General features: G+C 38.9%; 1 protein-coding gene across 2 annotated transcripts in view; it reads right to left on the reverse strand.

Moving 5' to 3' along the window:
* Positions 1-14,010, reverse strand: part of rangap1a (RAN GTPase activating protein 1a) — a 32,940-nt gene extending 18,930 nt beyond the window's left edge. The window contains exons 1-16 of one of the 2 annotated variants that reach the window (XM_037792668.1): positions 13,858-14,010; positions 11,969-12,091; positions 11,683-11,810; positions 11,182-11,241; positions 10,867-11,046; positions 10,166-10,300; positions 9,681-9,839; positions 8,158-8,271; positions 7,781-7,880; positions 7,467-7,551; positions 6,655-6,796; positions 5,827-5,943; positions 3,904-4,009; positions 3,116-3,204; positions 2,802-2,923; positions 977-1,086 (exon numbers count right to left, since the gene is read on the reverse strand). In XM_037792668.1, coding sequence (XP_037648596.1) covers positions 1,005-1,086; positions 2,802-2,923; positions 3,116-3,204; positions 3,904-4,009; positions 5,827-5,943; positions 6,655-6,796; positions 7,467-7,551; positions 7,781-7,880; positions 8,158-8,271; positions 9,681-9,839; positions 10,166-10,300; positions 10,867-11,046; positions 11,182-11,241; positions 11,683-11,810; positions 11,969-12,083 — 1,734 coding nt within the window. In that variant the 5' untranslated portion in view covers positions 12,084-12,091; positions 13,858-14,010 and the 3' untranslated portion in view covers positions 977-1,004. Of the gene's footprint in view, positions 1-289; positions 1,087-2,758; positions 2,924-3,115; positions 3,205-3,903; positions 4,010-5,826; positions 5,944-6,654; positions 6,797-7,466; positions 7,552-7,780; positions 7,881-8,157; positions 8,272-9,680; positions 9,840-10,165; positions 10,301-10,866; positions 11,047-11,181; positions 11,242-11,682; positions 11,811-11,968; positions 12,092-13,857 lie in introns of those variants that run through there. The other variant, XM_037792669.1, reaches the window with a different exon arrangement.
* Between the last annotated feature and the right edge of the window lie 1,088 nt (positions 14,011-15,098).

A 15,098-nucleotide genomic window follows, 5' to 3' on the forward strand; every position in this document is an offset into this window, starting at 1 on the left:
GGGAGCAACTGTATTTGTTGGTCAGAATGAGCTCATTTGTTGATATATGGAAGAGATAAACTGACTATTCTTGGTTTGTAACATCAGGGCTTTTTACTTCTTTGACCCCCGGTGCCACTAAACTAATAGTTTCTGCCATAAACCCACTGTTAATGAGCAGGGATACAACTCACAAGAGCTGCTGTGTTGCTCAGTTTTTATGTACTTATACCGTATGTTCTTGTGACATTACCTCTTTAAAGCGTATATTTATAATATTATATAATGTTCAAAGAGTGTGAAAGCCATCCGACACTGAAACCAGCTTTATTTTCGCAACACAAATCCAAAAACTCTGCATCTTGTGCCTCATTAAAAAGGCAGAAAATTCATTTAAACATATTTCATCACTTTTGATTGTTCTATTGTACATTACACTCTTATTTTGATAATATTTACCAGTCAATAATACATATTTTAATAACATCATTGTTTGACCATATTATTCAATTCAATAAACATTTAATATAAAACAATAGAATAGTAAAAGGCATATATGAAATATAAAATGTGCAATAGCTGAAAATTGGAGCCCAGATCAGTTCTGGTCAGAGCTTTTTGTAGTTTGCACCAAAGTGTGATCTGTGCTTCACTAACCAGGAGACACAGACACACACTGGTCGTAGGTTATGTGGGGGAATGGGGCCGTTTCTTATTCACCAGAATACAAAGAGCATGAAGCCCAGGTTGTCAGTGCTGTCCTTGTTATATGAGTGTACACAAAGCACTTTAGTTAGTCCACACTATAAGAGCATAAATCTACTTCAAAACACAAAGCATTCAAGTCCAGTCCAGAGTCCAGAGAGAGGTTTGTAGCGGTGATACAGCGAAGAGCGTCTGTTCTTCTCGAGTGCTGCTCTGCTTTATTTTCTTCAAATGTGAGCTCATGTGTGCTGGTTTCCAAAGGTCCATCAGTGATCAATCAAAGTTCAGTCTCTGTGTGTGTGTGTGTGTGTCCACAGTCCTCAGCCCTCAGACCTGACTCTCTGCAGTGTTGACTGGAGGCTGTTTCTGGCATTGCTACATGAATCCAGAGCCTTGTTGTTTCTGTGAATGATAACACACACAGTTAGAGGGTGAAGCCAATACACACACACACACATATATCTTTTAATTCTTAAAATAAATTGTATTATTTATCCATTAAATTAATATCTTTCTAAAGGGTAAGTCTGGTATTTCTCAGATTTCTCTGTTGACAAATCCCATGAAACACCAAAACCTACAATGACTGGATCCTTGCATATACTAACAAGTATGGTCTGTGTAGCCAAAGCGTGAGCTATTGTTGTCCAGAAATACATCAATGAGCCACAATGTTGCACATGTTCCTTTGTTACGATGACCACGGGCACTGTAGTTTCAGTCAATGTCACATATACTGACTGTCCTGCTGCTGTGAATATGCACTAGAGCACCAAATGTGTATTAAACTCTGGCTATAAAGAGTTCCCAACAAAACAAAAGTCCAAAAGTATTGAGAAATGAACTAATACATTGTCAGTTTAGATCTAGAGAAAAAAAAAAATAACACCAAAATTATTATTAAAGTTATAATCCTTAAGATTTTCATAAAATCAAGCCCCATTTTTGATACTAGTTATGGTGTGTATTTTCCAGGATTAGCCATTCATTGTATTTACAAGGGTGTAACGAGACATTGATGTGGATCGATATACTGATTTAATGATCAACGATCCAATATCATCGATGCAAAGTGAAAACATTGATACATATCATCTTTAAGATACGCCTTTATTTTGAAATTCTTAACTGATAAAAAAAAAATTTGCACTTAAACATGAGAAATGTGGCACTTTATAGTGAACAAAAGGAGGTCTATTTTTATTCCTTTTATTAAAAAGAACAGATTGTTTTTCATTTAAAGATCTGGATGAGCCCAGTAATATAACTGTCAAATCATATTTTAGTTGCTTTTTGTGAGTTGATATAAACATAACTGATTGTGTTAAATAGCCATATGATATCGTCTCATATCGATCGCAGGCGCTTAAATTGGATCAAATCGTATCGTGGCAGACTTAGTGATATCAAATATCGTATCGTTGTCCAGAGAATCGATATAATATCGTATTGTGATGAAACTGGTGATTTACACCCCTAGTACTTACACTTTGAAATGACCTCTCTATATGGTAGTTTTCACTGTTAGTGGCGGGGTCCGCCATCCCGCGCTGGATTCAAATTGCCCATTAGTGCATGGCCGATTCACAGGAAACCATACGGCATGTAATCCAGTTACTGGTTGCAATTTTATCTTGCTGAGCCTCACTGTTTACTCTTCTAACACGCCATAAGAGCTGTATCAAGTTAATGCAAAACTAACATTTCCTCCTGCAAGTTATTGATTGACTTCTTCATTAACACAACGTGTTTGTTTGGCTTTAAAACAGATACACAAGGTTGCTGTTCTGTTGTATTTCTGACAAAGTAGCTGTTCAGTGTTTGCTGCAGGGCTGAAATCTTAAGGATTATAATTTAAGGATAAATTACCATGAATCCTTTGCTTTAATCTATGTCATAGGGGCAGAAAGTTAAATGTTAGCAAACAACATCAAAAATAATAAACCCATTCCAACACAACAATGAGCAATCACCAGAGAGTGTCCTCCACCGCTTACTACGGGCACCAAGTTCAAAAACATTCATTATGTGCTTCATTCCTGAAGATAGGATGGTAATCGTGGTATTTGTGTACCTGGGAGCTGCCTGCTGATTGGCTCATTCTGTCACGTCCTTACCGGGACATGAAGGCCTCCAGCACGGCCACGTTCTCTTTGGGGAAGTAGTCCTGTCGAACAACGTGCTCCAAGGCGTGGAGGTGGCCGGGAACAACGAGCACGGGCTTCACCTTGTCCTCACTCTGGACAGAGGGATGGAGGGGGAGGACGAGAGGACAGAAAAGAGAGGAGTGTTAAAAGCAATGGGAATGGATGGAGTGAAAAAGACCACAGTGAGAAATGCAGAGAAGCGTAAAGGAAACAAAAAGGCATCAGATAGTGACATATATTTCTGTCTTGGCAAGCTTTGCTGAATATGTGCAGACTAATCATACCTTGAGAAGTCCGAGCAGCACTAACAAAGATGATACAAAGCTGTAGCCTTGGAAGGACGGAGTGGTAAAAGCTTTCTTCAGAAGGGCATCTGTGAGGAAAAAAATATTTATTATAAATGTTTATTCAAACACAAAATAGAAAATAATATAGAAAATGCGTGTCTTGTTAGCGGACTCCAAAACTAACTAGCATCTCTCAGCACGTTGGTGCAGTCGTTCTGTAGCAGAGGTCAAGATAAAAGATAAGTAAAAGCAGAAGCTTCAACAGACCATAATGCAATTCAGCCACTAGAAATGACAGGAAATATGAAGATGATGAACCAAAGTTGTCTATGGACAAAGTTAAACATTTTGGGAAAATTTGCTTATTCGCTTTCTTGCCGACCACTCACACATTTTTTACTTTTGACAGAGCCCTGCTAACCGTTTCCCCTGCATCCAGTCTTTGTGCTAAGCTGTTGGCTCCAGCTACATATTTATCGTTGAGACATGAGAGTGCTATCAATCTTATGTAACTCTTGGCATGAAAGTAAATAGGCAAATTTTCCTGAAATTACATATTATTCCTTTATAAATGTCAAAAGGGGTTGAAATCCATTCTGTGAGATCACTAGATGAAACAGGTTGATAGTACACCAACAAAAAAAAATTATAAGAAGTGAAAGACACTGACATACTGGCAGAAACTAATTTGTTACGTTTTGAGGTTTCTCGTCAGTCAAGCCCCTCTGTCAGCAGAGGCATGTACAACAACAATCAAACCAACTGATGCAGACAAAGTGTCTCACCGACGCTGTCCAACACGGCGTTCTTAACGTCATTGTTCTCCTCCTTGTACACGGATGCAATCTTGAGGAAGGCTTCAGCTGTTTTTGTAGCATCTGACACGTCCACCTAGACACAGAGAGAGGAAGAAACATTTACCGATGGCCATCTGCTTCATGCTAGAGGAGGATGTAACGAATTGCATTTACTCTAAGTAACAAAGTTGTTACTTTTGTGTACTTTTTTTGAGTATTTTTTTTTTTTTCAATTTAGTTTTACTTTTACTTAAGTATTGTTTATCACAAGACTGTACTTTGCTACATTTCAGTCAAAACCGTTACAGAGTAAAAACAAAAGTTACATGACAAAGATGAAAGGAGATAAATCAGAAGCTGCAGCAGAGAAGAAGCTGCAAGTGTGTCTGTGGCTGAGGAGGCCTGCAGTGGTGATCACGCTAAGTGACACATCCTCGATGTTGGTGACCTGAACAGCAGGGGCACGCAAGGTCTGGCTAACATACTAAATGATAACATGCCTTGACTTCTGTGTTCATTGAGGAACCTTTACCTTCAGTGAGGTGTGTGGATGAGGACTTTCTGCTGTTTGAGACTGTTAATCCCTGATGTGACAGAACGTTTTTAATTTGAGGAGCGCATTGGGACCAGAGAATCAGATTCTGATTCTGATTCTGAGAGGTAACACAGTTGAAGCTGCCAAATGCAGGAAGGACAGCAGGCAAAAGAAAAAAATTGCCGATGTGTGAATGCGCAAATTAACAGACTTATTAATTTAACGGAATACTCAAAAGTCAGATATATTCATCTAGATGGGGCAGTGATATATAAATAGCTATCAGAAGTGTAATGGATGAGTTAATTACACTTCATTATGGCCTTTGACAAAGTGGTGGAGTCTATGACTATGTCAGTCTTCTCTCAGTTGCGTCCCCGACTCCGGCGGCGTGAAACGGACTTGAGAGCGAGTAAAAGAATGAATATAAAAACATAATTCAAAGCAGTAAGCACCCACAGCATACAGCCAGCTGTCCTTCCTGCATTTGACAGTTTAAACTGTGTTGATTTCAGCCTGGATTATGACTTAAACTTCTTCGTATTTGTATGATATTATCATACGATCTGCGCACGGAGCTCTGATTGGTCAGTAGGCGGTGCTTTTATACGAGTTGATCTCTTATCCGGAAGATAACCTGCTCCGGAGCAGGCTAGCTGTTCAGGATAAGTTACCACGGCGATCTACCCCGGTAAGAAGTGAACCACCGCTGTAGGACGGAAAACCCTGAAGGGTTAACCCTGAAGTTACCTTGCTAACTGCAAATCCTGCTTCGTAGTACAGGCCTCTGACGAGGATGTCAACAACCACTTCGTTGACTAGCGACAGAGTTGCATGCGCACGCTTTGATCGCGGTGTGTAAAAAGCCATAGACTGTACAGTCTCTCCTTTGCTGTAATATGGCTGCAGCTGCTGTGGAGTTTATATTGTTTACATGTCCAGGTTGCTTGCTTTGGTGATGTTGATTCTAAAAGAAGTTTCAGGCGCCGTGGTGTCCATAGCTTGATCATTTTTGTTTAGTTGTCTGAGTTTTGTCTCTTTTCTTATGAGGCTACACTGAGGAAGGCAGTTGTTTATTTATGTAATTGATAATCAGTTGTATGCACAGACTGCAGAGTCTGGCGGTTTGGACAGAAGGGGTCTTGTTGCTGATGCTGTTCCACTTGTGTATAAGTTGGCATTTAATGTAATCTATTTTGTAGCCAAAAGATGTTAATTTAACCCTAGTATCACATCATCATACCCTCCCCCCACCCCATTTAAAATGTACCTACAGTACATTTACATTTTAACTGACCTACTTTTTACTTAAGTACATTTTTTACACAGTTCTGTGGGTGAAAACTTAAGCTAGTGTGCATGTATCCTGTGTTTACCTGCTGCTCGATCAGCAACGCTCTCTTGGCCCCCAGTTTGAGCAGTTTGTCTGGGGACGGGAAGCTGAGGAAGGAGGAGACGTCTGGCGGCCGGGGTGCTGATGCAGGGGTGGACAACTATGAGGGGAAAAGGAGGGAAAAGAAAGTCAACAAAACCACAAACACCAAACATACACGTACATACAGCTAGTTTGGCCTTTAGATTGGACAAGATGTCACCCATGTAGTGCAGACTGACACGGTTGTGCTATAAGATTGTCAGCAATAATAATATAGCAACATATGCGCCTAATTAATAGGGAGGTGAAAAAAAAAAACACACACATACAGAATGATCTTTCCATTTCATATTCATTTCAAACTTGGGGAAACTGTTGGTGCACAGTCCTGCTATCAGATCCAGCATTTCAGCTCTTGTTAAGAAATATTTTATGCAAAAATGAGGTTTATCATTGCTTAACCTACTGACACATGTCAACTGCATTGAGCAGGAGCGTGACAGTGTGGATGCGGTCAGCAAACAATGGTTTTAGCAATGACTTGGAATAAATAATGGTGTAAACATCATGTATTTTTTGGACTCTCAATAGCACCACCTAGTGTCAGAACACTTGGACCTGTCTGTTAAATATTTGTAATTTTTAATTAATTTCATGCTGTCTTTTTAGAAATGCTTAACAGCTCGTTCATTGCAGCTTCAAACTTGCAGTTTGTTAGGTAGAAATGTAATCTTTACTCAATTCATGTATGCACAGGTGATTAATGATGTATTTTTTTAGGTTAACTTTTGCTTTGATGCTACACAACACCATCACACATTTATCTGACCTTGATGCCATTGCTTTCCTCCTCCTCCTCTTCTTCCTCTTCCTCCTCGATTTCCTCCTCATCCACATCCTCTTCATCCTCGTCTTCTTCTTCCTCTTCGTCGTCATCCTCGTCATCATCTTCTGGCTCACCCTCATCGTCACTGAGGCAGATTAAAAACACAGCTCATTAGGGAGGATTTTTTGGGATGAGATGCATCTTTTTGAGTGATCGTGATATTCGAGAGGTTCATGTGAGAAGTCACTGTCGGGCAGATTGCGTCAGCTTTCCAGGTGCAGATGTGATGCATCAATCAGGGGAGCAGATGGGATTTACACAAGCCACGAGGAAGGTTATGGTGGAGAAATGTGACAGAAGTCATGACAACTGTTGTCTGCACTAGACTTGCTTGTCCCGGATTATTAACGGATAGCTCGGCTTGATTCTCTTTATGAGGCAGGTTACATCAATCCAGGTTGCTATAGTAACACATTTCGGAGAACAAGCCCGGTGCTTGCTTTACATATTTAAGGTCAATGGTTAGGGTTTGTGTTTAAAAACACATGAAATAATAATAATAATGCACACTGTCACCTCACCTGTTTTCTATGAGGAGTTTGCACCTCTTTGCTCTGGTTTCCTCTCACAGTCCAAACACAAACAGGTCTTGAGTATCGTGTTTATGAGTGTTAACTCTGTGATAGACTAGCAGCCTGTCCTGCTTCTCACCCAGTGCATGCTAGGTTCGATTCCAGGCACCGATGACCAACAATAGGACAGACAGGTACAGAGAAAGGATATACGCAACAGGAGCTAAAGCCCGATGTGATTACCTGAGCGATCCTAGAAGCTGGTCCATGTTCATGCCTTCCATGATGTCTTTCAGAGCTTTGCAGCCATCCTCTCCTAGACAGTTACCTGAAAACCAGAGAGATTATTTTATGGAGCGTAGTCAGGAGAGCCAAATTAAACAAAAAGAAAATCACCAATTAACGTCTCTACAAATGAAAGTCACCTAATCTCCTAAAACTATTAATAGAAAAGCTGATTTTTGTACTTTTTAAAAAGGATAATAATTAAAGATACTAAAAAATAACTAAAAATGTAGATGTGTGAAGAGCAGAGTTTGCTCTTCACAGTTTTTTACCATTTAGATCCAGTTTCTCCAGCTGGTCCCTGTCCTTTACTGCTTGTGCCACAGCCAGAGCAGCTTCCTCTGTAATCTCGCCGAATGACAGATTGAGTTCCTGTTAAACGTAACAGAATATTTACTCAGAAGGGAGGAAAAATGTCAAACAAAAGCTAAGAAATATACAGGGAAATGAAGACCTTTTAGAATCAAATTAGGATAGAAACGCAACCTCCACTGGTGTGTGTGTGACCATGTTTAGTCTGGCTACTAATTTATGCCCAGTTACATCCAGATTGGATGGGCAGGGTCACAACATCCACACCAACAATTGATTATTCTGAGTAGCAGTGACAGCTCAGGTCAGCCAGTAGTATAATGTATTTCTCACTTACCTTGAGGATCGGTAGTCCCTCCGATACAGTTTCGGCAATAGCTATTGCTCCTGCTGGCCGCACCAGACAGTCTCCAAAGTTTATCACCTGGATGTTGCGGAGGTGTTTCAGGGCCTGTGAAGGACATAGATATGATTTGCTGCAACTTAAAAGACTGAAAAGAGAATTATTAGTAGAACTGCAGTAAAACTGACGGACAAACTGGTGGATGAGTTTTTAAAAGAAAGCTAAAATCTGAATTCCACATTCAGATCTCATCCAAGAACTAAAGTTCTCCAGCGTGGGTATAAAAAAACATTTTAAATTCCTTACTTATCCCTAATCACTATTTTACATAAAATAAAGGATTTTAAATCTTATTTTTTCTGTTGAAACCTCAATTCATGCCCCAATAACATTTTTCTTAATTGATGTGAACTAAATAAATATGTAACAACTTGGGGATTTTTATTTTTTATTCTTCTCTTCATTTTTGTTGGTATTTATTTATTCTTTTTTTCGTTGTGATTTATTATCATTTTTTACTTTGTTTCTCTTTATTTTTAATTTATTTATTTACTTATTATAATTGTTTTCCCTTATCTATTTTTCTCTATTTAGTTTTTAATTATATTTTGTTTATTATTATTCCTATTCTATTTTTTTTAATTTATATTTTCTAACTTTATCTCTCATTTTTATTTCACCTATATTTATTTATTCTTTTTCAATTCCTTTTCTATACTTATCTTCTCTTGTCTCCTAATATAAGTATAAATAAACATGTTATTTTTCATCCCTGTACATTTATGTATTCTCTGGGCCTATGAACGGAAATTATTACTCATTCCTACTTAATGGAACATCGTAAGGACACTTATGACCCTGTTGTGTCATGTCAAAACATGTGATGGTTCTGTACCTGTTGAAAGGAAATAAAAAGAAGTCCAAAAAAAGAAACCTCAATTCATGACCACTGCGAGTGTATGTGTGGGCCTTAAGCTGCTAACGGTCCTTTAGTATGTTCATCACTCTATAAAAATGATGCGGTGATGGGAACACATAGTAATAAAAAACTGGTACAACAGAATATAGAAGTTCAATGGGCCTTGTTGTGGGAATTTCTGTAAACAGAGCTCACAAATAAAAGCGTGTCTTTTGAGTTTCATTATCTCATTCTCAAAAAAAGGCACAGTCAACCTTCAACAATATCTCAAGCTGAGTGTGCCCTACTACTTCTAGACAGACAGATACTATTTATACAAAACATTGTGAGGTCACCGTGACAATGACTCTAATCAAACAGTCTGCAGCTGTGTATTAATACAGGGAGCTGTCTTTGATGGTATGCCTCAAAACAAGCTCCCAAGCTAGAGCGTCTGGTCACTTAAGGTTAATAGATGATAAAATTGATGGGACATCGAGTGTTAGCTCAAAGTAGGTAAGCACTCGCAGTGGTCATTCAAAATAACAACATTAGAAGTACTAAATAATTTCATTTCCTTCAACAATCATTTTGTCAAGGAGAATTTCACTGTCAGTACCTGAGCCATGGCGATAGCCCCCTTCTCAGTGAAGGTATTGTCGTTGAGGTTGAGGATGCGGAGGCTGGCGTTGTGCTGCATGGCTGTGGCCAGAGCTGTCACACCGGGGTGATTGATGCCATTCTGGGGCATGTGAACTTCCTCCAGGCTGCCCATCAACTGACAACACAAATTATAACCATAAGATTACTCTACCTACACAACCACAGAAAACTACAGCGGTTTGTCTACAATAACAGACTCTCACACAGCTTTGAACAAGTCAAGTAGTCAAATAACTGACAATATGAACTGCAGTGATGTAATCTGGTCTGAGATCAATATTTAAAAATAATCATGTAAAGAAGACAAGCTGGGTGAAATCTCTCACAATGGTCGTAATGTAATGTAGCATGACAATGTGGCATTCTTCATCAGAGTAGACTTTGCTATGTTTCTCCAGTCAGTGTTCAAAGCTCAAGCCGGGATAGTTAGTTGTCCTTTACCTGGAAGGCTTGAGCGAGGGCTGTGGCTCCATCGTTCTCCAGGCGGTTCCTCCCCGCAACAAACACCTTTAGGCCGAGGGGGGTCCCCTCCGCACTGGACTTTATATGGCACTGGGTTAAAGAAGCAGCCAAGATCTGAGGAGTCCATGAACAGGGATGTGAATATTTACAACCATTTTTGTTTGGGAAAATTATTTTTTCATTGCAGCTGCTATCAATAAATCAAAAACTTAAAAAAAATGTCCATGCACACCATTTTGACAGTATTCATCTCTCTAATTCTTCAACTGACAACTTTCAGTGCTTACACTTCGACGATCACTTCAACCCTTTCAGGTCACAGGTCTTCAACAAAAAACGTCAGCTTTTCTAACTTCCACTGTTCATACACAATTTACTCCAACTTCTTTCAGGACTTTCACTTCAACTGACACTTTCTGCTCGATTTAATATCTAAACTTTGGCTGACATTTCAACTCCTTTCAGTGCTTGAACTTCAACTTAATCTTCAACTCCTTTCAGAAGTTAAAGAACATCATATGCATCATAAAAGCAGACTTTAGTAAAACAGTTGTATTGGATTGCATAAGACTGTACAGGTGTACCTAATAACGTGACATTATTCATTCATTCATTACCTAACAATGAACAATGTAGATGGAAACATGCCTCATTTTCAAAAAGCCGTTCTTGGGACTCACCTTCCCCCCTCCAATGCCCATTCCACAGTTGTTGAGCCGAAGCTCCTGAAGCGTGTAGCACGCAGTGCTCTTGAGCAACTTCTCAATGCCCTTCACCCCATCTGGTCCAAAGGCGTTGTCGCTGAGGTCTAAAACAGTCAGCCTGGCACCCGCCAGCATCAGAGCGTCACCCAGTGAATTCTACATCACATGGAGAGAAAGAAACAAAATAAATGGCAGGATAAGCAGGTCAGTGTACCAAAAACAAACAACAAACTCTGTCTGGAAGCCTAAACTTGTAACAAGAACAATAATGTTAAGGAAGAAGTGCGTTACCAGGGCAGGAGGGATCTCAGAGCGCAGGCGACCTGTGAACATGTCACTCCAATAACAGCGCTGAAGGAGAGAGAATAAAGATACAGTGTCAGATGAGAGACAATCGTGAATATACTCCACTATAAAGAAAATTGAAAAGCAACTAGGCATAATCATGTTCAATATGCTGTACAATAATATTTTTATTATTAAAGCTGAAACAAAAAAAAACAAATCAGTCGATCAAGAGAAAAATATCCTGTCAATATTTTGATAATACATTAATCATTTAAGTAATTTTTTAAAGCAAAAATTGCCAAAAATGTCCTTGTTCCAGGTTTTAAAACATGAGTATTTGTTGCTTTTCATGTCTTATGTGATAGTAAATGGAATATCTTTAGGTTTTAAGTGTTGATCGGTGAAAAGAAAAGCAATTTGTTGACATCACCTTGGGCTCAAGTAGGTGAAGGTAATGATTCAATTTTAGAATGATCAAAAAGGGACAGAAGAAACACTCCAAACCTTGAACTTGCTCTTTGTCTCTAGAGCCTTAGCGATGGCCTGTGCTGCCTCAACACCTATAGTGTTTCCCTCCAACCTCAGAGCCTGTAAATCCTCGAAGTCCTGGATCTCCTTAACCATCTCCTCCACTGGAGAAAGGCAAAGAAAGAGGGATGGGAGAGTTGGGACGTTATAATGGAAAACTCATTAAAACCAAGACTTTAGTGTGTTTAACCAATCAAGCCTCACTGGCTTATAGGCAGGGTTTCTAGCACCCTGGACATGCACAGTGATGTCTGACACTCACCTGATTGGGCATCATCCAGCTTTCTTCCCTGGCCTTTGTAGCTCAGCTCTCCTTCCTCCTCTACTCCAGCCTTAGCCAGAGATTCGGCCAACTGCGCAACAATGTCTGTCGCCATCGGGACACCTGAGGGACAAACACATGATTTACTTTTTATTTTGCTTCATGATAATCCTGGTGTCCAGTGACAGTTGGTTTCCTCTGCCCAACAGGTGGCCCACATTAAAAATTAAGAACCAAAACACCGACCACATATAGCTAAGTCATTGAAACATGCAGTTATATATGGACATTGTGGCTTTAGCTACCGCTTTTTTGTCTGGAAAGCTTAGTCCACCTTTCTACTAAACAACTGTTTTGCTGAGGGACAATCCACACAAACATTGTGTTTATTTACATCTGCTGTATGATACACTGCAGCTCAGATTCATTAATAGATTTGAACATATCTCGTTGAACAGTCTACAGATGGTAAAGATGTTATCACAGGTTAGGGGACAAAGCTCCTTCAGCGACAGGCTGCTCCACCTGAAGTGTGTGAAGGAGCGCCATGCAGGTCCTTCCTTCCTGCAGCTGTCAGATTCCACAACCAGCACTGCTCCCAGTAGACCACTTACACACCAAAAAAACTGACAAGAACTGCACTTTACTGTACACCAACTGTCTATCAGTACTACTCAGGTGTAATTCTCACTGTGCAATTTCATTTTCCACTTGTGCAATTTTGTTAATAGTCGCTTTATTGTCAATACTGTATATACTGCTCCTTTTTTATACTTCCTTCTATTTAAATGGTTCATATTTTGTTACACTTTGTGTAACACTCTTTGTTAGCTGATGCATCTTGTTGTTTGCACTATCCCCTTTGCTGTTGTTCACTGCAAATTTCCCCACTGCGGGACTAATAAAGGAATATCTTATCTTATCATAAATCCTGGAGCTCCTCCGTATACAATGAACCGACAAGTTAACTTCAACAAAATGAGATGAGATCTGATATGAGATGAGATATACACCTCAAGTGCAACAACCTTCTTTACATTTGATTTATTACATCTACCCTACCTATTTTACAAGTGCAATTACCTGTTTACATCATATCTATGTTTTATATTTTATACTTCTAGTGTAACACTTCTGTTTATATGTGTTTATTACATCTACTTGACCTGTTTTATTTGCTTTATAACTGTGTGTGTTTTACCTGTTATATGTTTTATCTGCCTCGTTTAGTCTTGTCAAGTATTTGTTTTAAAGCACTGACCAGAAGTGGCAAACTGTGAATCTCTATGTATTTAATACAATGACAATAAAGCTTTCTATTCTATTCTATCTGGTTGAAGTCAGTCACTAACGCTGATTTACTGTCCAACTAGAGAATCAACAACAGGTTGTGATGCTCCTTCAACCTCAGGAGGACAGTGGCCTGGTTTCATACATCATGACGTCACTAGATACACATCAGAGTTGAGTGTTGTTTTGGGGTTAGCTTAGCAGCATTAGCATTAGCCGAGTGCTGCTAACGTTATGCTAACACACCTCAATGGTTTGATGCCAGTGACGCTAGCTTTGTTGACAACTGTCCATTCTGTAAACATACCACGAGCTTTGCTAGATGCTTAACACACTTAGTCCGGTGGTTGCAGGATAATAAAACGTGTCATTTAGTGAGCTAACGTTAGCTAGCAGGTTAGCTACCACTAGTTGACGTCAGGTGTGACAGAGCAGAGCAGCGCGTGGCTGTTAGCTGTTACTCGGCCTCTCCTCTCTGATAACCGTTAACCACACAGCTGTTAGTCTGAGCCCTCCGGTAACCCGGTTTCTCTTCTATATAACAGAGACTTTAACACCATAGTTAGTCTACTCCCAGTAGAAGTTAATATCACCATTACCACAACACTGCTGTTCTGATTGAATCCAGTCCAGTCACACACTCCCGCTCGCTCCTAGCGTTCAAAACCTAATCCAGCACGTTACACGACGTGATGACGACAGAGAGCTGGGAGACAAGGGACTTGTAGTTCAATTAGACTACACCGGTGCGTTCACGTTCCAGTTCTAAACACAGTCTGTGGGAAATATTGCCTATCTCGTCGTGGGTAAAAATAACAAAATGAACCTTGTATTCGTTGTTTGAGCCCAAAAATATATATATATTTTTTTTTCAATATTATATTTATTGTTTTTTTTGTTCATTTTGAAACCATAGAACAAACATTCACAAACGCCCCCAATAATAACATTCTCGGTACAAAGAAACTTAACAAAGCTAATATTAATATAAAATAAGCCAGTATAGATACAGGAAAAACATATTATATACAAAAAATAGATAAATAAGTAAAAAGAATATACACATGTAAAAAAATAAAATTAAAAACAATAAAATACGATAAAATCTATTTATATATATATACATATATATACTGTATACATATATACATACATACACATATACGAACACGCAGTATATACACATACCAAAAAACATATACATATAATCAATTAAAAAAACTCAGTGTACAATTCAGTCATATCCTATTCTATCTCCCTATTCACAATAATCCTGCTCCAGCAATGATACAAATAACAAGCTACCTTGGAGTGACGGTGGTACCAATCCTTATCCGATCACAGGGATCTACAGTCAGGCCGTTCATAAAATATATGAAAGGTTTCCACATCATATACAAATCCTCAACTTTACCTCTTACTATGAAAGGTTTGAGCCCAAAAATTAATTAATTAATCAGTAATTAATTAAGTGAGTTCAAAACAAAATGAATAAAACAGAAGAGCCTGAAAGTACCTGAAATATTTCTTATTCCAGTGTCCCACCATTTGACTCATTCCACATTCTAGTTTATAATCTCGTTAAAGAAATATTTAACATGGTTAGTATTGTCATTACATTATTGCCAAATATCACTTTCAATAAAACTTCCGTAGGCAGTATGTTTTTGGCATCATTGGGCAAATAATCTGCCAGGGCACCACTTCTTGTGTTTTTGTGACGTTATTGAGGTTTGCACCGCTATTGTTCCAAACAAGAATTAGTATCATAGTGTAAAAATAAAGGAGAAGTGAAATAAAGAATGAAAACAAACCCATGTGTATGAATTAATGGCAGAAG

The sequence above is a fragment of the Sebastes umbrosus genome, chromosome 14, assembly GCF_015220745.1.
Source record: "Sebastes umbrosus isolate fSebUmb1 chromosome 14, fSebUmb1.pri, whole genome shotgun sequence".
Lineage (NCBI taxonomy): Eukaryota > Metazoa > Chordata > Actinopteri > Perciformes > Sebastidae > Sebastes > Sebastes umbrosus.